Source organism: Mustela nigripes, chromosome 4, assembly GCF_022355385.1.
Source record: "Mustela nigripes isolate SB6536 chromosome 4, MUSNIG.SB6536, whole genome shotgun sequence".
Lineage (NCBI taxonomy): Eukaryota > Metazoa > Chordata > Mammalia > Carnivora > Mustelidae > Mustela > Mustela nigripes.
Genome location: NC_081560.1, coordinates 165,483,738 through 165,507,489, shown reverse-complemented (window position 1 = coordinate 165,507,489; position 23,752 = coordinate 165,483,738). Strand labels below are relative to the sequence as shown.

Here is a 23,752-nt window from a genome sequence, read left to right as displayed (position 1 = left end):
AATTCAACCCCTAAAGGGACTGCACATGCTCTGTCTATGCCCCAGCGTCTATGCCAGGTCTGTGGAGAACCCTCCAGAGCCAGAGGAGCATGGGCAGAGACAGCCCTTCTTTTAGCTGCTTGTCCCCCTCTCATGCCTGAACTCCTCCCACAATTCCTGCTGAGCTAATTGAATCAAGTGCTTAGAAATTAAATCCAATTGAAGACATTAAATGTGCTGGGGTCACTTTTGAAGCTTTCAGTCTCAGCAGGTCACTCTTCCAGAGAAGCCACTGGGCAGGTGAGAGGATCACATGGGACACTGCCACCACACCATCTAGACCCACCAGACACTGTCCCCGTCCCTTCTGGTGGGCTGGGGCTCTTGTGCTCGCAGCCCAGTGAAGATCCTGGGGAAGGTCAGACCAGTAGGCTCAGTCACTCAGTAGCCATTCCTGGGAGAGTTGGAGGCAGCCCAGCTCAGTGATAGCCCCTGGCTTCAGAAAAGTAGCTAAGCCAAGGGAAGGGGCCTCATACCAAGAGCTTTTCCTTCCCACTCTGTATCCTCACCTCGATCCCCTACATCAATCACTCCCCAAATCTGGAAAACAAGGAATCTAGGACAGGGCAGGTGACAAGGGAGAAGGGCAGGAAAGTTGAAAGGGAAGAAGGAGCAAAAGAACAAGAATGTCTTGAGAAGCACCTGGTTCACTCTTTTCCTTTTCTTCCTGGTGGGCCAATGGGGGTCATTAGATCAGGGAAGAAGGTACCCTCAGAATGAATGTAGCCCAGAGACGGGGGTCTTGCAGTGGCTGAAGGTTGGGGGTCTTTCTGAGAGAAGAGAAAACTGTAGTCCACTCGCCTGAGATGAACCTGTTGGAGGCTGGGCTCATCTTTGCACTGCATCCCTGACCCCCTCCTAGCAGGGTGGGCACTGGCGGAGACCCAGACGAGGAAGGAGAACAATAGAGAAGATGGGGCTGACATAGAGAATGACCTGGACAGGACTCTTAACAGACTTACCCTGGTCGGTGCTGATGGTGGGAGGAGTGCCTAAGAGTTGGGGCGGGGTGGGGGCGGGGAGGGTGTCACGGTTTCCTTAGTGTCCTTTCTGGCCCTGCTCCCTCCTCCACCGCCAGGACCCATAGCTTCAGGTTTAGGGGGTAGTGTTGCTGGAGAACCAGTCTCTCTCCCCGCACTTCCCAGCTCACCCTTTCACCGGGTTCCTCCCCCGAGCGGCAAAGAGGAGGGGGCGGGGGTAGGGGGAGCCAATCCCGGCAGCGCCAAAGGGGGGAGGCGGCGGTGACAGCCGCGGGGAGGGGGCGGGAGAAGAGAGGCGGCTTGGCTCTAGCTTGGTGCTTAGCTCCGCTCTGCCTCCGGCTCTGCGCTCACCTACTGCCCAAGGCTCCTGCTCCTGCCCCAGGACCCGCAGCGGGACCCCAGTACATCCCAGACAGCCCCAACCCAGACAGCGTGCAACGCCGCCAGGGGGCGCCGTGTGAGCGCCCTATCTTGGCCACCCGGCGCCCCCTCCCACGGCCCAGGCGGGACGGGACGGGGGCGCCGGGGGCCATGCGGGGCCAGGGCCGCAAGGAGAGTTTGTCCGATTCCCGAGATCTGGACGGATCCTATGACCAGCTTACAGGTGAGTCAGGGGCTCAGGGGTCGCGGGAGGGTGCGTAGATTCCATCCCCCAGACCCTTAAGCCTATCTGACCCTGACCAGGCCCTTACTCACACTCTGCCCCATTCCCAGGCACCCTCCAGGCTGTGAGGGGCAGCAGAACAGTGGGCTTTAAAGCCTTGGGTCCCGTGGGGGGTGGGGGAGACAGGCGGGCAGGTGGGAAGAGGCAGCAGGTGTGGGCGTGTGTGACACAAAGCTAGGAGAGTGTCTGGAGTGGGAGGTGTTACGTGCGTGAGCGCCTGTCATTCTCTGTGTGTGTCTGTGTGTGTATATGTGTGTGCGCCTCCCTCAGCTGGTCGCCATGTGCCCTAGGCTTGGTGATAGGGTGAGTGTTTTTGTTGGCTGTGCAATTGTATGATCTTGTCGGATGTTCGAGTGAGGTTGTGTAGGACTCTTGTATTAATGAAGTTGTTTTGACCATGTGTCTCTGTTCTATGTGCAGCTTTATGCTTTGAGTGTGTGACTCTGTATGAAGTGATATGTGACTATCAGACTGTGTCAGGGCTTCACTTTATGGGGTGTATATCTCTTTGTAAGACTTCATTGACTGTGACTCTCCTGGGGCAAGCATTTGTTAAAGTAGGTTGTATTGTGTTTGTAATGGTGAGACTACGCAGATTATATTGGCATTTTGTGCTGATTGTGTACTTTCGTGTGGCAATGTCTGCAGTGGGGTTCTCTGAGTGTTTATGACGTGTCTTACCCTTGCTGCCTCTCTGGTTTCCTGGCGTAGAAGGGGGCCTTTACTGCATACCACAGCTTCCTTGCATTTTCCACAAACAGCCCAGGTGGACCCAAGGAGGGACTCTAGAGTCTGCCCAGCCTGGCTCCCAAGAACAGCACCTGGCCCTTCTGGGGAGGCTTTGTTTAATGTTAGGTCATCGATTCCGCTGCCCCCCACCCAGGAAAGTACTCAGAGATCATTCTTTCAACTGAAGCTCCTTTAACCACCTTCAACCACCCTCTAAGAACTTCATCCAATCCTGAAGGAAAACATCCCATCTAGCTTCCCCTCCAGACCCAGAGGTAGAAGCTCTTGGCCTGGAAGTTTCGTGTGACCTCCCCAGACTACTTTGCTGCCCAGGCATGCTCTCTCTCCCGCTGTATGGAGTACGCATGGGCCCTCACATATTCCTGGGTTTGGTAGACAGACCCACGTGTTTGTGTGGGTGACTGTGTCACCTTGTATACATTTCCATGTGTGTGTGTTTTCTGTCTCATTGTGCAACCTGCCCAGGAACTCCAACAATGAATGGGAGGAGGGAGACTGTCTCCTGTATCTGAAACAAGTTGGGGAGGTGGGGGGAGCCCATGATCCTTGTCTGTCCTTAGGGGAGTGAGGTTAAGTCTCCAGGATGGGAAACAGGACTAGGATCTAATACCTTGGGAAAATGTCTCACCTTCTCATTGACCCTGGGGAAGTCCTAGTTCCTATGCTGAGACTCCCAGAAGGGAGAGCCCTTTGGCCCAAGCAGGCCCCAGATATGCACCCCAGATGTGGTTCAGACTGGGATGGAATCCAAAGGTCCAGTTCTGCTTTGACCTCTGTTCTCACCAACTCAGGATCCTTGAGAGTTTAAGGCCCCAGGGTGCTCATTAGCACCACATTAGTCATTGTTTGCTTCCTGTTTTAATTGATTCTCCCCTTTAGTGGAATCATTCCCTCCTCACTTGCCTATTTGAAATAGAGACTGGACTGAAGTGAGAAGCACTTGTATTGGAAGGTGCAGGAATGAGGCTTCTATTACTTTTGCTCTCTGGGTCTCACTTTTCTCATCTCTGTAATAGAGAATACTACACACATCTTGCTTGTCTGCCTCCCAAGGGAAATATGTTAAATGTTGGCTAGTGTCAAGAATGGGTGTTCATCATCAGCATCCTCACCGTACATAGCTCCACACATGACTTGGAAAGTAGAAACAGCACTACCAGGAGCTCTCCTTTCGAAGAAAGGCTTATCTTACAGCAGCAGACAATTGAGATTGGGACTCCCCCTGATAAGGTGATATAAAGTGCTGGGTGCCCTGAGATGCCTGAGCGGAAGCCTGAAGGGGAATCATTGTCCGAGGTGCTGAAGAGCACTCTGGATGGATGTACTGCCTTGCCTTCCTAGTTCCCAAAGTTCCTTCCCTGGGCAGGCGGGATTCCTGTGATAGGTATGGGAGTGGTCTTTGGCTTCGTCTGGTCTATTAGGTCGACAGAGAGGGAATTCTTAAGTCATCAAGGCATCCTGGGTATACCCCTGATCACTTTACTCCTCCACTTCTCCATACACAAAACTGGAAGAGATTCGGTGGGGGGCGGGGGGCGGTGCGGAGAATCTGAGCCCCACTCCGCCCCAGATCTACCCCGCCTGGTCTTGCAAGCCTGGTGTAGAAGGGGCGGCGTGGAAGTGCGGCGTGGTGGGCAAAAGTAGCAATCAGTGGCAGTCCTGTTCAACCCAGAAGCAAAAAAAGGACTGGGTACGATGAGGAGAGATTTGGGATCTGGCTGGCCAAGGCCTGAACTCGGGTCCCTGTTCCTAAATATCGTTTCCCCAGTCTGGGGCGCCCCCGTGTGGTCATAGAGCTGCCATGCTTACGGAGCTGATTCCAAATGGGAAGGTCGCCTCCAAATCGAGTGCAAAATTTGCTTGGAGTTTAGAGGTGACTCGCCTAAATCCTAAATGTAGGATTTTTAGCCAAAATTGCAGGATCCCAGTCGGAGGAGTGGAACTATGTCTCTCCTGTAGGCTGTCCTGGCAGTTTGAAGCCGTCAGTGGGTCCTGAAAGGGTTTACTTTGGGTACAGCCCAATAGAGAGGAATCCTGGAAAGGGTCGGGGCTGGGAATGAGGGGAGGAGAGCTTGTTCTTCATGCATTTGGCTGGCGGCATACGATGGGAGAATGTGAAGCCACTGGAGCAAGACAGAGGGACACAAAACACAAAGTTATGAGGGAAAGGGATTGGGAGCCACCTCTTTTTTACCACCCCACTACGAAGTCCAGCTCCTCCTCCTTCCTCTTGCTCTCTCTCCCATTGGTTTAGGAAGTATGGAAGTGTAGGAAGTTGCCATGACAACTGTGTCCTTTTACCCCGTGCCAAATTGGGAGGAGGAGGTGTGCGACAGGCAGAGAAGGAAGGGCTGAAGAGGGGCAATAAAGAATAAGGTTTCTTATCCCCTCGTCCAGCTCCTTTTTCACAACCCGTGGGTACCTCCCCTCCCCACCAGAAATCCAGAAAACATTCCCAAAGAAGGCTGTGAGAGAGTCGGTCCCCCCTCCCCCACCCCTGCCCCGCCCAGTCCAGGAACTCTAAGGATGGGTGCTTCAGATGACGGGGCCAGGGTGCGTTTTCCCCCTTGCAACCCGGAGGAGACAGCGAGCGGAAGAAAACTCTGCTGTGCGAGATTCTGGTTCTGCAGGTCCGGCCCTCCCGCGCCGCCCACGCAGGGCCCACGCGAGTGGGGGCGGAAACCCGACCGCCCCGGGCCTTGGGGGCGGAGCTTGGCCAGTGCGCTCTCAGCAGGACCATGAACCGGTGCCCCCGCAGGTGCCGGAGCCCGTTGGGGCAGGCGGCGAGATCCCTCTACCAGCTGGTGACTGGTTCGCTGTCGCCAGGTATGAGGAAGGGAGGAAGGGGCTGGACCCTTCAAAAAGTGAGTGAAGTGGGAAAAGAACCTTCCGGGGTGGGGAGGGGAAGGGCCCCTCAGAGATGGAGAGAGCGGGATCCCTCAAAGGAAGGGGTTTAAAGGGCAAGCTCCCTGACAGAGTGGAGCTAGAAATAGGGTTTCTTACAGAGAAGGTGGAGGATAGAGGTCTTCAAAGAGGAAAGGATGGGGGCATTATGGTCCCTCAAGTGGTGGAGGATGAGGTAGGGCTTTTCACTGAGGATAGAAGAGGAGGCCTTAAGCAGGTGGGTGTGAGGGGCAATGCTCCTCGCAGGGATAAAAGGAAGAAGTTGCAGGAGAACAGGGAAGAGGCACAACCCTTTCCTAAATTGCTTAGTTTAGTGGGATCTTAAGATGATGGGGGTCAGTGTCCAGAAGGAAAAAACCCTGAGGTGGGACAGGACCAACATGAACTCTGCTAGAGAGTTCATGAATGATGGGATGAATAGACTAGTGTGGCATAAGGATTGTATATCACTACTTTATCCATCTCCGGGAGTTTGGATGAACAAGGCTATGCATCACTCAGCTTGTGATCACTAGGTCTGTGCATCCTTGGGGTTGTATACCTTTGGGATTCTGTGACATTGAAACTGCGTGTACCTGAGATTCAATGTTTTAGGGTTGGGTTGAGGGTTCCTGAGTCACACTAAGTTAATTCTGTAGTCTTCCCAAGATTGTACCTTGGTCTGGGATGTGTGGAATTTATGATATGTGGATTGTGAATCTCATATCACGGTACTGCTGAGATTTACACACACCTCCCCTTGGGTTTCCTTAGGGCTGCCTGGGCAAGGCCCACAGAACCTAGCATCACCTCCCCACCTGGCCTGGAGAGACCAAAACAACATAGCCCCATGGCAGTCTGGGATCTGTAGTTCTCTTCCTCTTGAATCCCTGGAGGCCTCTCCTTGCCATGTGTTCCCCAAAAGGAAGGGAGATAGGGCTGAGCCAGAGCTATGCTTGGCAGTCTCTTGGGGAACATGCATCCCTCAAGCCCCCTGCTTGGATCTGTCTCCAGTGACAGATGGCTGGAGCCCGGCAGGGCCAGCTCTCAATCATAGCAGGAATGACTTCCAGGCCCCAAAATAGCCCCAAAGCCTAGGGAGTTCATTAATCACCTAGTGCAGCTGGGGGCTGCTGTATCTCCTGGCCTGGCTGGGGATGGAGTGGGGCTGGGGAACCGAGAGAAGAGCTCTGGGGTTGTCACTGGCTGGGGTCTTCACTGCGGGGTCAAGGACAGATGAAAATGGTACAGCTACATAGGGTGGGTTCCCTCTTAAGGCAGTATTCTGGGTTTGAAATGTGAGACACAAGTGCTCGCTTCGGCAGCACATATACTAAAATTGAACTGTGAGACACAAACAATTAAATGTTAGGAGTATCTCTGCAGTGAGGTTTGAGGGACCTAAGGAAGGCCCACCTAATGCTTCAAGATAGTGTTCCCTTGAGCCCTCATTCTGCCTGAAGTACTTCCATTAAGATTTCAGTCCCTTGGGTGAAGAGCTAAGTGATACAGGGATGCTTAGGGAGGACAGATCTGAGCAAGTTTCTCTCTGGGCCCTGGGACTTGAAAGATCTCTCAGTGGGGAGAAAGGAGAGTCTGGAAAACAACTCACTCTTTCATTTACAGACCTTCCCACCAGAGGCCTTATTAAGGACCTTGAGTCACTGTGAGGCTGGGTCAAGGTCTCTGAAGGTTGAGGGTGAGGGTGAGGGACAGAAGAGGAAGGTCCAGGAACAGGGAAACAGCCTGCGAGGTTGTCAATCTCTCCATCTGTGAATCAGCAGCAGAGAACCAGAGGTGACTGTGCTGCCTCTTTCATTCCAGATAGTCTGGCTTGGCATGCAAGGCTCCATGGAATCTGAGCCATTCTGGTCTTATCACTTACGGCTCCCCCAACACAAACTAAGCTACAGTCATCCAAGACTCCTTGACACCCCCACACACATTGGAAGGACAGGCTGGCAGATCTTTGGTCCTGGTTTAAGTCTTGATCCATCCTTCATCATCTGTGCTATCTTAGGAAAATCACTTCCCCTGAGCTTCAATTCTTTCATCTGAAAATGGGTACACTACTACTCACTCTGACCATGTCCCTATCTCTCAGGTGTATTATGAGGACTAAGTGAAATAATATATGTAAAGTGTCCAGGACACAAAATGTGCTCAATAAACGTGGATCCCTTGTTAAGATAGACTGTTGACATTTAGCTATCTTTTAAGAACCAGCTCAGGGGCACCTGGGTGGCTTAGTTGGTTAGGCATCTGTCTTCAGGTCTGGTCGAGATCTTGGGGTTCTGGGATGGAGCCCTGCATCTTCAGGCCCCCTGGTCAGCAGGGAGCCTGATTTTCCCTCTGCCTCTGCCTGCCGCTCCCATTGCTTGTGCTCTCTGTGTCAAACAAATAAAATCTTAAAAAATAAAAAAAGCTCAAAAAATACCCCCTCCAAGTTTTTCCTGACCTCCCAGTTAGAGAGCTTTTACAGTTAAATGAGCTTTTACAGCGTATTTCTTGGCCTGCCTAGAATAGTTCCTACCACATAGTGGTTATATGCCTACTACATAGTAGGCACATAACAAATACATTTTGAATGAATAGAAGTTTTAAAATTCTCTCTCCCTGTCTCAGTTGTCTCTCCTTACCCAGTGGAAGCCAGAACCCCGTTTAGTTACCTTTGTTCCACAAGCATCAGATCAGATCAGAGCCTGGCATTCAATTTATGTAAGTCTAATTTTAAACATCTTTGCCCTTTAGGAGCTTGTGAATCTAGTTGAGGAAACAGGACTGATCCAGAAAGATCTGGGATCAAATACGCATCCTTTCATCTTGGCTAGGTGACCTCAAGCATGTCTCTCTATCTCTATGGACCTCCTTTATCTCATCAGTGAAATGGGCACAATACTATTGACTTTACCGACTTCATAGGGTTGTCGTAAGAAGCCATCAAGATAACAACGTTTGTGGAAATGCTTTGTTAATTAAGCGTTATAGAAATGTAAAGGGGAGGAGATGTTATGTTATTAATAATGGTAGCAAACACTTCACAGTCATTCTGTGCCAGGAGTCATTCTAACAGCTTTCCATGTATTAATTCATTTACTCCTCTCAGCAACCATATGAGGTGGGAAACAGAGACACACACAGGTTAAGAACTTGCCCAGTTAATTGCAACTGACAAAACCAGGATTTGAACCCAGGGAACCTGGCACTCTGGCCCACTCTGTTCCCTACTATGCTATGCTTTCTCCTTTTACTATTCCCACTTAATAACATTACAGAATTAGGTGCTAAGTTTTGAAAGCCCAAAATTGAGTTCACTAGAAATTCAGGTAGCTGGGAGCCTGCTGAGGGCTGGAGGTGCTGTTAGGTAAGAAATGTAGAACAGGAGAACAGAAAGGAGGGCATTCACAGCAGGAGCAAAGGCACAGAGATAGCACTGAGTTTGATGTGTTTGGGGGACAGTGAGGAGGCCAAAGTGACTGGAAAGAAAGGAATCTGCTGAGGATGGTAGGGGGAATTAAATGCCAGGTGTGGGGACGCCTGGGTGGCTCAGTTGGTTAAGCAGCTGCCTTCGGGCTCAGGTCATGATCCCAGCGTCCTGGGATCGAGTCCCACATCGGGCTCCTTGCTCGCCAGGGAGACTGCTTCTCCCTCTGCCTGCCATTCTGTCTGCCTGTGCTTGCTCTCTCCCCCTCTCTCTCTCTGATAAATAAAATAAAATCTTAAAAAAAAAAAAATGCCAGGTGTGGAATTTGGGCAGTAATAGGGAGATATTTGGTGGTTTCATCTGTAAATCCGTAACCTCTAAGGTGTGGGAAACCAAAAGCAGTTTCTACATTGACTTCTTCCTGGAGGAGGGGTAGAGGGGAAGCGGAGGACCAAGCCAGCCTATGGCACACCCTTCCATCCTTTCCACACTTTCCAGGGATGTTGTGGGGTGGGGCATTAGGGAAGGGGTAAAATAAGGTATGAGACGGACGCCTGACCCCCCGTGGTGGCCGGGTAGAACTGCAGATCAGTGAACTTCAAATTGAAGTGGTTGGGACAGCCCCACCCAGACTTCCACCCCACAGCTGGACGGGAGACACACTTATCCCAGAGCTGGACAAGAGGGAGGACTCTCTCTGGGGTCAGCCCCCCTAACCTGGCCTCCTGATTGGGCAAGCTGTCTAAGAAGGGAACCAGTGTAGTGTGTCAGACTGCGTTAAAACTGAGGCTCTGACTCTTACTGATCTTGGTGATTTTTCTTAACTTCCTTTTGCCTTAGTTTCACCGCCTGTAATATGGAGATAATGGTACTTCCTTCATAGGTTAATTATGAAAATTAAATGTGATCATGTCTGGGGGTACCTGGATGGCTCAGCTGGAAGAACATGTGACTCTTGATTCTGGGGTTGTAGGTTCTAGCCCCACGTTCGGTGTAGAGATTACTTAGAAGGTAAAATCTTAGGGGTGCCTGGGTGGCTCAGTCGGTTAAGTGTCTGCCTTCAACTCAGGTCATGATCCCGGGGTCTTGGAATCGAGGCCCACATCAGGCTCCTTGCTCAGCCAGGAGTCTGCTTCTCCTTCTCCCACCCCCCCACTTGTGTTCACTCTCTTGCTGTCTTTCTCTGTCAAATAAATAAATAAAATCTTTTTTAAAAAATAAAATCTTAAAAAAAAAATGTGATAGGAGGGCGCTTGATATAATGAGCACTGGGTGTTACATGCAACTGATGAATCACTAAATTCTTCTTCTGAAACTAATAATACACTATATGTTAACTAATCTGAATTTCAGTTAAACATTTTTTAAAGTATGACCATGACTATAAGCACATAGCACGTTATCTAGCACATAGTGAGTGCTTAGTCAGTGTTCACCAGCTGTGGCAGCAGTTCAGAGGCTCCTGTCTTCTGGCTCACAGGCTCTGCAGGCCTCTCCCCCCTTACAAATATGCATACCTGCCCCCCCCACACATGCACACAGCCACCACCACCATTACCACTACTGGGAAGGAGGAGGGGGATGGAGGAGGGGCTCCAGGAATGCTCCAGGGGGAGAAGTAGATGGTTTCCTTGAAGGGTTCAGATTTTCCTCATACTCCAGCTTCTCCATCAACTCAGTAACGACTGATTTTCAAGGACTAGGCCAGACTTGCAGATCCTGGGTGAGAGGAAGGGAGGAGCTCACTCTCTCTGCTCCCAAGGAATTTGAATCTGGGAGGGGGAGGGGGAATGTAGCTACAATAAGTCCGTCCCCTCCCTAGAGGGTTCTCGATAAGGCTAAGGAGCCTTTTTCCTGCCTAGGCTATTGTACTTAATCCTCCTTCCCTTGGGCCTCAGTTTCCCTGCCTGTGGCCTATGGAAAGGGAGTGCTTTCTGCCTCATGGTCACCATGGCAACCACAGATCAATGTTGATAGTGTCCTCCTGACTGGAGAGGTCACTGCTTTCTCCCCACTTATATTCTCATACAGCTCCACGCAGATGCAATTACACAATCACTGCAGACCCATACTCCTAATATAGGACACATCTCTACTATCAGTCCTCAGACCCACATCCCACAGCCCTGCTAAACACATATGCCCCATAACTCCTACACACTCAGAAACACTCCAGTGCACTCACACACACGTGCCAGGGACACCCAGGTCACTTACCCACTTACACCTAGCAGACATATACACAATTCTGTGTAAACCACACACAGAGATACCCATGGTCAGACACAGGAACCCACACAAGAAAACACCTAGCCGTTTACATTCTGCCGCATACATCTGTTACTTATACATGCGTGGCTCACAGCTTCCCTCATACACACACACACACAGACACACACAGGCACACACAGACACTGCCCTTCCCTGCCCTCTCCCTGAGCATTGCTCCTCCCTCTGCCCCCCTCCCTCTGGCACAGAGTAGCCACAAGGTGTCTGGGGGAAGCTGTCCTCAGGGATAGAGGCGGGTCACCACCTTCCTCCTCTGGCCTGGCCTGTTCTGGCCCATATCCTTCTCGCCAAAGGTTCCTGAGGAGATGCCAGTCCGTAGGCTGAAGTGGCCCTGGAAAGAGGAAGAGGTTGTGGCTGGGAGGCTTGTGGGGCAGAGGCGGGGTGAGGGGGCGGGAGAGGGAGGAGATCCTGGGAGGGAGAGGGGGAGGGAGGCTGCCGGCAGTCCTACTCCTGCTGGGGAGCCTGAGGGGGAGGTGGTGTGAGGAGGGCTGCCAGTGTGCCCGGGGCCTCAGCTGGAGGGGGGGTCGGCCATGCCCCAGGCCCACCATGAACCTGGAAGGGCTGGAGATGGTTGCTGTGCTTGTGGTCCTCGCTCTGTTTGTCAAGGTCCTGGAGCAGTTTGGCCTCTTTGAGCCTGTCTCCTTGGAAGGTAACCCAGGTGTCTGGCTGTGTCTGGGCTGCTGACTGGAGGAGCAGCTACCCCGCAGCACTGGGGAGGGGGTCCTCTGCTTTTATGACTGGTGGCAGGGGTAAGCATGTTCGTGATGGGATATGGCATCTGGGGGAGGTGAGGAGGGGTGCTTGGGGGAACAGGACATCTGAGAGGTAAAGAGGGAAATTCAAGGCGTGGGTGGCGGGGAGGGGCTTCTGGGGGAGGTGAGGAGGGAATCTGGGGGCTGGGTGTCTAAGGGAGGTGAAGAGAGAGGGCCAGGGTGTTTTGGGGGGTGATGAGGGGCACAGCATGGGAGGACTGGGGTATGGAGATGAGGGGACTCTACTGCGGACATGAGGAGAGGTCTGGAAACAGGCAGAGCTATCAGGAGTAGAGAAAGGAAGTTCCAGGGATCCTGAGATAACACCAGACTTCTGGGGGAGTCCCTTTGGGGCCAGGGGCCCACAGTGGCTCTGAAGATGTGTGTGACTCTCCACACCTCCATCCTTGCTGGTGAAGTTACAGAGTGTGCATGGACTGTGTGTGAGAGACACAGGGGGTATGGCCATGTGTTCATCTGTGTGAAAGAGGACCAAGTGTGTGACTGTGTGAGCCTTTGTATGTGACAGGGATGTGATTTAACGTGTCAGAGGGACAGGGTATGTGGCTTTGTGAGATGGAGAATATGACTGTGCCTGAGGGGGCAGGTTGTGTGGCTTGGCCCCTTGGGGAATTGGATTGTGTGTGTGGCTGCTCTCAGAGTTCCCTGAGGAAATACTAGCTCCATACTCAAGGCTTGGGATGGGGGTGGGCTCAGGAGGGACAAGAGTGTGAACACTGTGAATGAGACGTTTATAGATCAGCTCTGGCAAGAGAGTGAGGGGTAGAACAGATCAGGGACCTTGCTTCCCAGGGCCCCTTGCCTTCCAAGTTTGTCTCAGGATCTCCGGGGCCTAGACACTGGGAATGAGAAATCAATTCTCCACATCACCCCAAAGTCTAGTGAGGAGAGAGGAGAGTGATATTGGAAGTAGAGAAGGGAATGTGCTCTGCCTCCCCTGAGAGATTTGGCCTCTCCCTCCTGTTCACACAGACTGTGCAGCTCCATATTCTCTATTTCCACCAGGGACAGAAAAATAGGCAAGAACCATGATAGGAGGGCTCTAGGGCAGACACCAGGGAGAACTGGAAAGATGTGAAAGGGAAGTGGAGACAAGAGAAAGGGTCAATGAATTGCCTGCTCTAGGGTTCAGTAGGAGCAGGAAACTCCCAAATCACCTGCTATCCTCTGCTGCATTTATCAGAGTGGGGTTGGGAGCAAGGGTTGGTCCTAGATGAACTGGGATTCATCCAATCCTGAAAGGATAAAGTCAGTTTGGCTCTGACGAGCCATGCCCTTTAGACTGTGGTGGGAAGAGGGGTCATTCAGGAAACCCAGGTGTTCAGTAGCCTGAAGGTAGTCTTTTCCCCTCCCACATTTCAGGGGAGCCTAGAGGAGATGGAGTCCTGGGAGCAGGGAGGGGACCAGGGGAAGGGCGGAAGTGTGAAGATGGGGAGGTTGGGGGGGGGTGCCGTCCCCCTCCCCCATCCTTCCCAGTCCAGCTGCAACCGCACCACCGGAGGCCCCAGGCGCAATCCGGCTTTGGGAAACCAAAGCCCGGGTTAATGGAGCCTTGGGCTGGGGGCCAGGCCGCCATCGATTCCCCACTCAGCCCATGGTCTCCCTCCTACTTCTCCGTAGCTCTGCAGGGGGAGGGGAAGAGAGGACGCATTGGAGGGTGAGGCATTTATTTTAAGCAGTTACCTCCTGGGAGCAGGGCCGGGTCCTGAAGGGTGAGGCCTGGTTTTGGGGGGTGGAGCCTGCATGGGAGCTGGGATGCCCTAGTAACCTACAACCCAAGGAAGTTGGGCCCCTCCAGGAATGGACCGAGGCCAACTTCAGTTGGCCAGTCAGTGTACTAGGGCCCTGTTGACTCTAATCCCACAGTCTGGAGGTGGGTGCTGTTGGGAGACAGGCACACTAACGCAGAGCCCTCCTTGGGATGCACTTAGAGCTGTAGGACACAGGTGTATATAAGGGGAAGTGAGGGGAACTGTGGTCAGTGGCTCTGGATAGCCTCACTTTACAAAAAATACTCATCTCCAAGGTCTGTTATTGCTTCAAAGTTTGCTATCACATCACCTTCAAAGACATGGGAGGGGAAACACTTTTAGGGTGGATGACCTAGCTGAAGAGGAACTTTGTTCCACTGGCAGGGAGATTCTAGGTGCCCTGGGATGAGGAGTTATATAAGGAAGGGTGGGCAGAACAAGCATGGGTTCTGTTGGTGATGTGCAGTCTTGGGTATCTGGGTGCCATGGGCACCTAAGTCACAACATGATATGGCTATGTGTCGTGGTAACCTCGATATGTGTCATAATGTTACAGGGTCACAGTGTGTTATACTTCCCTTAACACACGGTGTCATGATGTCCCATGTGTTTTTGTATGGTTTGATCATGCAGCATGTAAGAAAGCCTGTGTGGGTCCTCATATAAGTGTGTCATTTTTCCTAGACCACATCTATACATGTTTATATTAAGGAATACTGTGTCAAAATGTGTGTGTACCCGTGTATGTGTGCATGTGTTGGGGCCTCCTTAATTAGGCCATTGGGTTTGAGTGAGTTGCATGGTATCAAGCTGTCTCTGTATGGCATCCGTCACCGTGATTTATCATTCTGTGTGTTACTATACATGCTTGTCACTGTGTGTGTGTGAGAGAGAGAGACAAAGACATAGAAGTGTTCCTACCCAGGCAGAACTTGGGTTGGACATCACACTTAGAGGTCCAGCTATAGCACTGGAGCCAAGGGCCTTGGGTCAGCAGCCACGGAGGCCAATGCCACCTCCCCTTGGTGGCCTCACTGTCCCCAACCGCGCCCCATTATACAAGATGCCTGAGTGGACTTTCTTTGCCTGTGAAACCCGCTGGGCTTCCCTAACCCAGCCCCAGCTACTCTCACCATTCTCCTCCAGCCCTCTCCCAATACCCCAGCCCTCAGGGTTGATTTGTGATGGTGGGGAGGGGGATGGAAGGATAGTGGAGGTTAATGTGCCTTCCTGGGGTCTTCTCTCTTCCCAGGCCACCCTCCGGGGCCCACTAAAAAAGCGCTGAAGCAGCGGTTCCTCAAGCTGCTGCCTTGCTGCGGGCCCCAGGCCCTGCCCTCAGTCAGTGAAAGCAAGTGCCTCTCCTGTGCTTCCGGGGGCGGGGCCCGTATGTGTCGGGGTGTGACCAGTGTGACATAAGCGGGCCTGCGTGTGTGTGTGTGTGTGTGTGTGTGTGTGTGCGCGTGTGTGCGCGCGCGCGCGACCGGTGGGGGTGGGCGCTAGTAGGTCCGAGTGTGGGGAGGGCCCAGCTACCTGGCTGGAGCCGGCGGAATGTGAGGGCGTGGCCAGTTGGGGGGGCAGGGCCCGATTGTTCCGTGGGCGTCGCCGATCAGCAAAATGAGTGAGCCCCGGGTGTTTGGGCGTGGCCAGAGTGGCAGGACTGAGGCCTGAGACTGCGTGGGTATGGCCAATGTGGCGGGGCAAGACCAGACAGCTGTGAGCTCTGTGCGTGCCAGAGTGCCTACGTCTGTGGCCCCCTGCCCGCCCCGGGCATGTTTTGGGCCTCGAGATGCATGTCTCCCCTGCCCTGACCTGGCTGGATGCAGGTGCCTAGGATGGAGCCCACCTTCCTCCAGATGCCAGGATACTTGGGTTTCCTAGACCCAGCTGGTCCCGAACTGAGTGGCCTCACTTTGTCTCCAGGCCTGTTTCCTCCGTTTGGGCCTTGCCCACCCCATAGGATCATACTGAATTTTGCAAGCCAGGGAGACCCATTTGTAGTTATTTGAGAGTGTCATTGTGTTTCATTCCACTGGGTCCCACGTGGGGGTCGACATGCATGTGTGCGTGGGGTCTGTTTCGTGTGTGTCTGTGCTCGTTCATTATGTGTGCCTCTGCGCGCGGGGGTGGGGTGTGTGCATTTGTAACACGCAGGTCTGTGAGATTTGCTGTTGAGTGAGGGGTGAGGTGTGTGTCTGCCTTTGGCCGGGTCTTCCACTTTCTCGGTGACAGTTCGCTCCCTTCAGCATTAGCAGTCCCAGCTTCCCTCCGCCCCCACAGACCCCGCCCGCTGGACCCAGGTGACTTACTTTCCTGGTGGGGGCGGGCACGGGGGCCTTCGGGAACGTGGGGTGGGAGCACTTGCCTGGGGTCTTGATGTTGGGAGCTGGGCAGGACTGAAATAGGGCCATGGACGAAGTCTTAGCTAAGGTTTACCCGGAGCAGGGTAGGGGTGGGGTCTGGATGGGCTTGGCTGGAGCTGGGCGGGGCATGGCTCGAGCATGGCTGGGGTAGGCGGGGATTGGCTGGAGGGAAGGATCTGGGCGGGGCAAGTATGGGGCTGAGGTGATGGGGTGTGGGGCTGCATTGGGGAAAGGCCCCGAGCTTGGACCCTCAGACGCTTCCTCTTGAACCCGGTTTCTCTACCCCTCCCTTTCTGGGACGAAGATGGGGCTGGAGGCCTTCCCCTTCAACTAGGTCAAGGGCCCAGGGGCCAGCGATGAGTCGGACCCCTGGCTCTGGGGCCAGGCCTGCCTATGGGTCCAGCCAACTGATAGACCTGGAAGCTAACCAGCGTCTTTTCTTTGCCTTGATATTCGGGGTCCAGGGAATTGGCAGGCTGATCTCTGGTGTTAGAGTTGGGGAGGATGGGTGGGTCGGTGATTTTGAAGAGGGTTCATGGAGGCCGGGCCTGAGGCGCGGCTGTCCCCCTCTCCCCCCACACTGCCTCCCTGCAGACAGCGTGGAGGATGAGTTTGAACTGTCCACGGTGTGTCACCGGCCAGAGGGTCTGGAGCAGCTACAGGAGCAAACCAAATTCACGCGCAAGGAATTGCAGGTCCTGTACCGAGGCTTCAAGAATGTGAGTGCAAAGCAGGGCTGAACTGGGTGAGGGGAGAGGCCTATCCAGGACTTCTAAGATTGGTCTGGATGCTTTAGGAATGTGAGAGGAAAGGGGAGGGGGAGGGACCCCTCTTCCCTAGACTTACAGCGGGAGGCTCTGGCCAATTTGAGGCAAGGTGGAGCCTATAGACTGGCCTGCTGGTTAGTTCTGTGTTTTTCAAACTTGTGCACTGAGAACGCTTTTCTTCCTAAAAAGAACTATATGGTGAGCCCCCGGTGACAGGAATGTTTTTCTTCTCTGGGAGCCTCTGGCATGGAGTAGGTGGTGGTGAGTGGAATGGGGTTTTGTTCTGCCCTCAGTCTGGTTTCTGACTCTCCCCCCACCTCCCAGGAGTGTCCCAGCGGAATTGTCAATGAGGAGAACTTCAAGCAGATTTACTCTCAGTTCTTTCCTCAAGGAGGTGAGGGGGCAAGGCCTGAGATGAAGCAGCTATCCATCTCTAGGCTGAGCTGGGGAGAGGGCTCTGGAGGGGCTGGGAATGCCAAGTGATAAGAGGGGTTTGGGGAATCCCACAGAAGGAGGAAGTCATCTCCTGTCTGAAAGCCAAACTTATCCACCCTTATCCTACAGACTCCAGCACATATGCCACTTTTCTCTTCAATGCCTTTGACACCAACCATGATGGCTCTGTCAGTTTTGAGGTGAGCTGGAGGAGGGTGGGTCAGGGAGGCCTGTTTCTTAGGGCTTCAGGGCCAGGATCCATAGGCCAAGCCCATATTGGAGATTGGGTAAAGGGCATCTGAATATCTCCTCTGTCTCCTTCCCAGGACTTTGTGGCTGGTTTGTCGGTGATTCTCCGGGGAACCATAGACGACAGACTAAACTGGGCCTTTAACTTATATGACCTCAACAAGGATGGCTGCATCACCAAGGAGGTGTGGGGCAACTGAAGAGTTGGAGAGCTTTTATGTGTGGGGGGAGGTGCAAAGGGCCCCTAGGAGGAAAATGTGACTCACGCATGCTTCATCAGCGAAGGGTGAGGTCTGCCCTAGGCTCTAGGCCTCCTGATTTGGAGCCTGGAGGTTCTGAGGAAGGATTCTTTTCTCTCTTGGCTTAACAGGAAATGCTTGATATCATGAAATCCATCTATGACATGATGGGCAAGTATACCTATCCTGCACTCCGAGAGGAGGCCCCAAGGGAGCATGTGGAGAGCTTCTTCCAGGTGCCTGGGACTGGGTAGGCTGGAGGGTCCTGCAGTGAAGGGAAGGAGGCAAGGTCCTGGCAGGGAACTTGACTGAATTCTGCCTTCCTCTCTCCTGTCATCCCTCCTGTTCTACCTGACTACTTTTTGGCAGAAGATGGACAGGAACAAGGATGGCGTGGTGACCATTGAGGAATTCATTGAGTCTTGCCAAAAGGTATGGACCCCTGCCAGCCACATTTCCATGATCTGGACTCAGGGTCCAATTCAGTGATGTAAGAGAAAGTTCCTTTGGGGAGAGTATCATCTCCCTAACTTGCCCACACACCTGAGTCCAGTTCCTTCACAACTTGGGGAGGACTGTCCCTTCGCTACTTCAGATCTCTCGGGTGTCTCCTTCCTTGCTGCCTCTGTCTCTGAATGTCCCGATTTCAGGTGAATGTCCCTCTCTGTGTCGCTGATAAGCTCTTTTTTATTTCTCTCTCTCTCTCCATTCTGCCCCTCCCCCACCATGGCTACAGGACGAGAACATCATGAGGTCCATGCAGCTCTTTGACAATGTCATCTAGCTCCCTAGGAAAGGGGGTCAGTTGTCCTGGGGAGACCATACTCTAGCCCTAGTGCAGGTGGAACTAGCCCTCTCTTCCCAGGTCTGTCCTCATCCTAGCCCAGCCCTGGGGGCTGTAGGAATCTAAGAGCCTGGGGATTCAGTGGTCCAGATTGCTGGAGCTAAAGGGGCCAGGGCATGGTTAGAATGTATCTGTGGGGTATTCCCAACTCCCAACAGCTCCCACCCTCTTCCTGCCTGACACTCAGTGCTGAGGGTACTCCTGCTATAGGAAATAAGTGGTTCTCTACCTTCCATTGCCACTTTAGAAACTACAACACTAGACAAAATGTCTCCTGCTATGGTGCTTTCCCTATCCCTGACCTCATATGCATTTCCTCTAAGATTTCCTTCTCAGAGAGTCTGCTCTGTCCATGCACTGACTGGCCTTTCAGACCCGGGCCTTTGAGAGCCTTGTAGGAGAGGGACAGGAAGGCCTGAGCCAAGTGGTTAGATCATAGATGGCTGGGATAGAGTTCAGAAAGGCCTGGAGATTGTCAGTGACACCTTAAAGTCATGCCAGACTATAGCTCTGAGCTCCACAGGTTTGCCATTCCAGGCTATCAGAATATGCATTTCAGGCCCTTCAGAAGACTCTTGTCTCCTTGGAAATATACCCCAGAAATTTCCATACTCTCCTCAGTATTCCAGGAGAGCCTGGGATCCTGATGTTTGGCTCATGCCTGGAATTCCTTCCTCTCCTTACTTTCTGTTTGTGGGGGTGGAGGCAGCAGCAGGGGAATATGGGTGGGAGATGTCCCAGCTGTATCTGCCAAAGTTTTAGCCTTCCCTCCCTGATGGCTACAACTTAAGTTTTCATTTGCCATTTCTTCTAGACTTGGAGGCATGGAGTGAGTCAGGGACCATCCAGTGGATGCCTTAGAAGAAAGGGGAAGGAGGGAGGCAGGCATAGCCTGCCTGTGAGGGGGCATTCACTAGAATCTTTGATCTACCCAGGCTCTGTTCCCACACCCCACATAGCCTCCTGAATTCCTACTTAGGGTCTCCTCTTGCTTTATTCGGTCTACCCAGAGATGCCCCTGTACACACCTAGAAGGCAGGGACCACCCTTGCCATGCTGTCACCCTTTAATAAACCTGCTCGTTCCATTTAGCTCACCCTCCCAGTCAGTCAGGATCTGAGGGGAAGGGCCCTGAGGGAGCCCCCTTTCCCATCAGAACACTGTTGATTGCTTTGCATTTTTGGCTCCTCTGTATATTTTGTAAAATAAAAAAATACACCAATCCAATAAAACACAATGGCTATGCACAGGCTGCTGTCTCTGCCTTTTTGTCCCTCCTACTCCACACATACTTCACAACACTAATTCCTGCACCTGTAAACTTTTAGATTCCAAAGAAAGTGCCTTTCTTTCCCATAGCATAACCTACCCCTGGCAGGAGATTGAGACACAGGTTCCGGAAGGATTGGAAACCTACCTGACCTCAGAGAGGTCCCCATGTGAATCTCTATTCCACATCCTCAGAGGAGATGAGAGACAGGGTATTAATATTCCAAAGATTATACCAAACCAGCTGTCTTTTTGCTAGATATTCTTACAAGTTAAGAATTTTTTTTTTTTTGAATCAAGAATTTGTAATTTACAGACATCTTAGTTAACCTCAAAGTGCTTTCCTTGCAGGGGATTCCCTTTAGTTTCTAAAGAAAGTTCCTTTGGGAACTTATGTCCAGTATGGACATGGTTTGTGTGTCTACACCAGCTACATTCCTAAAGCATCCAGGCCAAAGGATCAGATGGGGTGGACCCAGGCACCATGGAGCAAGTGACACAAAGGGTAATGGAGACTTCGTATGTGGAATGGCTACCTTTCTTTGTTTTGTTTCTGGAGAGGGGCCACCAAGTGGTAGGTTCCTCCCATCCTTCTCTAGGGTACCATTATGTGGTGGCTAAGCTTCACTATCCATAGTGGGGGGATCAGGCTCTCTCTTCCATCACTGTAAACATTGACAAGATCAACGGAGGAGTATGGTGTCCAAGAAAGAAAAATTTACTTCCAGAATCCATCATTTTGTCATCTGTGTTTCCTGTTCACATTATCACGCAACTATCTGCTCCATAAGTCCTTGGATTTCTTTGGGTCATAGCCCCTCTGAAGGATCTGATGGAAGTTATGGACCCAATGTCCAGAAGAAAAAAAATGCACACTTGTTCATATGTGTTTGTATCCCTGAAGCCCGGTCATGGATCTGAAGTTAAGAACCTGTGGTCTAGTCTTTCTCTCAGCCTTCCATTGTACAGAAAAGGAAACAGGCCCAAAGAGGGGAGAGGACCTGCTCAAGGTCACTTAGTGAGTTTATAGGAGGAAAGAGACCAGACCCAGTCTCCCAAGTCTCTGCCCAGGGTTGCCTTGGGACATAGTAGAGATTTGTGAGTGAAAGATGAATGCCATGCATAACATACATAGTCTAAACAAGGTGACACTGTGACAGGTTCTCATGGTACCCTATACTTTTCCTTTGTGGCACTTCTCTGTTTGTTACTGTATATTTATTTGAGTGATTGTCTTCTTTGATACCATAAGTTTCTGAGGGCTGCTTGAGTACCTAGACTAGGTTTCCTGCCCCCCCATCCTATTCTTGAGGCCTATCATATAATGGGTATTCAATAATTGTGTGAATAATTGTATGATTGGATGAATGAGCATGGTGAGTGTGTGTATGAATCTTAGGTATGGAGACAGTCTCTATGTTTTAGGGTTCATTCAAATTTAAGGGAAATTGAAGTCTAAGGCTGGGTGAGGTGAGAACCCAGAGCTAAGGCACACATATGGGATCCAGAAATAAACAGGAGGTGGGCATTCTGATATTTTTTTTCTGGCCTCTGGTTGGGTTCTGAATGTTTTCAGCTGTTCCATCTCAAAACACTCCTTTCATGCCTTCTGGTATTTCATCCTCTCCTGGTTTCCTCTTACCTTTCTGGCCACTGCTTCTCAGCACTTGCTTGGATACTCATCCTTTTCAACTGGAATTCTAATGTTGAGCCCCATAGAAGAGACTCAGGTCTCTTCTCCAAATCACATCCAGTCCCATGGCTTTAAACACCATCTATATGCAGAGGATTTCTAAATTTATATCCCCAGAATTCTCCTCTGAGCTTCAAAACCTGCATATCCAATTGACTATTTGACATATTCATGTGGACCTGTAATGGTCAAACTTAACGTGTTCATTTTTTAAAAAGATTTTATTTATTTGACAGAAAGACAGTGTGTCCAAGCAAGAGGAGCAGCAGGTGGAGGAAGAGGGAGAAGCAGGCTTCCCACTGAGCAAGGAGCTGGACTCAGGGCTTGATCCCAGGACTCTGGGATCAGACCTGAACTGAAGGCAGATGCTTAACTAACTGAGCCACCCAGGAGCCCCACTCTTTTTAATTTTTTTAAGATTTGTATTTATTTATTTGACAGAGAGAGAGAGAGAGAAACTTAACATGTTCACATGTCCAAAATGGAGCTTTGTGGGGTGCCTGCGTGGCTTGGTCGTTAAGTGTCTGCCTTTGGCTGAGGTCATGATTCCAGGGTCCTGGGATCCAGCCCCGCATCGGGCTTCCTGCTCTGTGGGAAGCCTGCTTCTCTCTCTCACTCCCCCTGCTTGTGTTCTGTTCCCTCTCTGTCAAATAAATAAAATCTTTAAAAAAAAAAAAGTGTAGCTTTGATTCAATGCTTTTTCAGTCTTCCTACTTAATAAATGATACCATCTACCTGGTTGTTCAGGTCAAAATTTAGTAGTCTTCATTTCTTCCTTTCCCTCTACTCCTTTATTTTATTATTATTATTTTTAAAGTAATCTGTGCTTAACATGGGGCTTGAACTCACAATTCCCAGACTCTACCAATTGTGCCAGGTAGGCACCCCCTCCCTCTACTCGTTTAATCAGTGATGATTCCACCACCGAAAGTACAGTCCCTCTCTCTGTCTCCACTCCTAGGCCATACCATTATCATGGCTCACTCGCAGATTGCTTCTTATTTTTCCATCTGAAGTAGCCCTTCCTTGCTGTGGTTACTCTTTATCACATCACTTGATTTCCTCCCTTCATGGAACCTATTACAAACTGAGACCCTGTGTATGTACTGAATTATTATATGTTTCTCTAACCAGAATTTAAACTCTGTGAATGTAGGGCCCTATCTCATTCATTCCACAAATATTTATCAAAGGCCTACTAACCTCTGGTTCCTGTTGGAGGTACTAGGGGTAGAGGTATGGTTTGGAGAGAGAGTGTGTGGCAGAAATTTAAGTTTGAGAGGTGTAGATATGGAGAGTGGATCTTGCCTGGGCCATGGATTCCAGAGTCTGGACAGCAGATGAAATAGTGGCTGCTGATTTGCTAGCAGTTGACAAGTGTGAAGCAAAGATGAAAGCGTGGTAAGACTAAGGGCTGAGATTAGCCGGAATGATAACCCCAAATCCTCCAAGGGACCACAATATCCAATGAAGCTTCTTATGGCTTCAGCTGGCATCACAAGAGGTCCCCTAAGAAAATACTTGCCTCTAACCCCCATCTCAACACTTATAAGAGTCCCTGGAGCTACAAATTGGGTTACCGCTGGAGGAGCTGAAGATGATACCGACAATATTAAATCTTAATGATCCGAAAGTGACTAATGCTCCTTTCACATGTATACCTCACAAGCTGAAACAGATCTCTTAACCGATATAAATGTAAATAAAGGGTCTATGACAGGGCTACACGGAGCTCTGAGCACAAACGGCCGGCCAAAAGAGGACCCGAGCCCATCTAGGGCCCAGGAAATGATTCCTTAAGGAAATAATGTTTGTGTTAAGGCCCAAGAATCTCACTTCTTCCTTAAACACAGTTCATGCTCCCCAATCCCAAAGATGCCAGGTCTTTTCACCCCTCGCCACAATTGTACCATCTGTCCCACCAGCCTGGAGTGCTCTCTTCGCTTCCTCTCTACTCAGTCTAACTCCTACTCATCCTTTACGTTCCAGCTCAAAAGGAAAGCCATGGCTGCCACCTCTCTCCAAAGGAGGATTAAGTCAGTTCCTCCTCTGAGCTCCCGCAACACCTGGTTTCACCGTGTGGGGGGTGTGCATGTACTTGCTTGTCACCACCACCATACTGTGAGCTCACAGTGGCCCAAGAGCCCAGGAAGAGGGAAGCTCAACTAGTCTCCGCCGAGCGAAGGGATGAACTAAGGACAATTTTTAAGGGGTTAGCACCCAGCTGTGGGTAGGGGAAAATGACTCAAGGCAGAGGGGTGAGCTGAGCTCCTCCGAATGTTGTCTTCAGAGAACCGATCCTGGGTCAGGCTGATGTAATGAGACAACCTATTAGAAGAATCT

At 51.3% G+C, this 23,752-nt stretch overlaps 1 protein-coding gene across 11 annotated transcripts; it reads left to right on the top strand.

The window, feature by feature from the left end:
- The first annotated feature begins 1,297 nt into the window (after window positions 1-1,297).
- Window positions 1,298-22,103, top strand: KCNIP2 (potassium voltage-gated channel interacting protein 2). Of its 11 annotated transcripts, none has more exons than XM_059398401.1 (10): window positions 1,298-1,623; window positions 14,806-14,901; window positions 15,797-15,850; window positions 16,508-16,632; window positions 17,005-17,074; window positions 17,245-17,315; window positions 17,442-17,549; window positions 17,735-17,839; window positions 17,973-18,035; window positions 21,646-22,103. In XM_059398401.1, the coding sequence occupies exons 1-10, from the start codon at window positions 1,551-1,553 to the stop codon at window positions 21,766-21,768; spliced, it is 888 nt and encodes a 295-aa protein (XP_059254384.1). In that variant the 5' UTR covers window positions 1,298-1,550; the 3' UTR covers window positions 21,769-22,103. The 11 variants fall into 11 exon arrangements, with proteins under 11 accessions (XP_059254384.1, XP_059254383.1, XP_059254386.1 ...); XM_059398400.1 differs by lacking the exon at window positions 21,646-22,103 and adding an exon at window positions 19,262-19,688; XM_059398403.1 differs by lacking the exon at window positions 21,646-22,103 and adding an exon at window positions 18,340-19,355.
- Window positions 22,104-23,752: the final 1,649 nt, after the last annotated feature.

What these genes read in the sequence shown, in the direction of transcription:
- KCNIP2 (XM_059398400.1), top strand. Translation starts at nt 1,551, where the DNA reads ATGCGGGGCCAGGGCCGCAAGGAGAGTTTGTCCGATTCCCGAGATCTG. An exon ending in CCTGCCCTCAGTCAGTGAAA is followed by an intron (nt 14,902 to 15,796) that starts GCAAGTGCCTCT and finishes CGCTCCCTTCAG; the next exon opens with CATTAGCAGTCCCAGCTTCC. An exon ending in ACCCCGCCCGCTGGACCCAG is followed by an intron (nt 15,851 to 16,507) that starts GTGACTTACTTT and finishes GCCTCCCTGCAG; the next exon opens with ACAGCGTGGAGGATGAGTTT.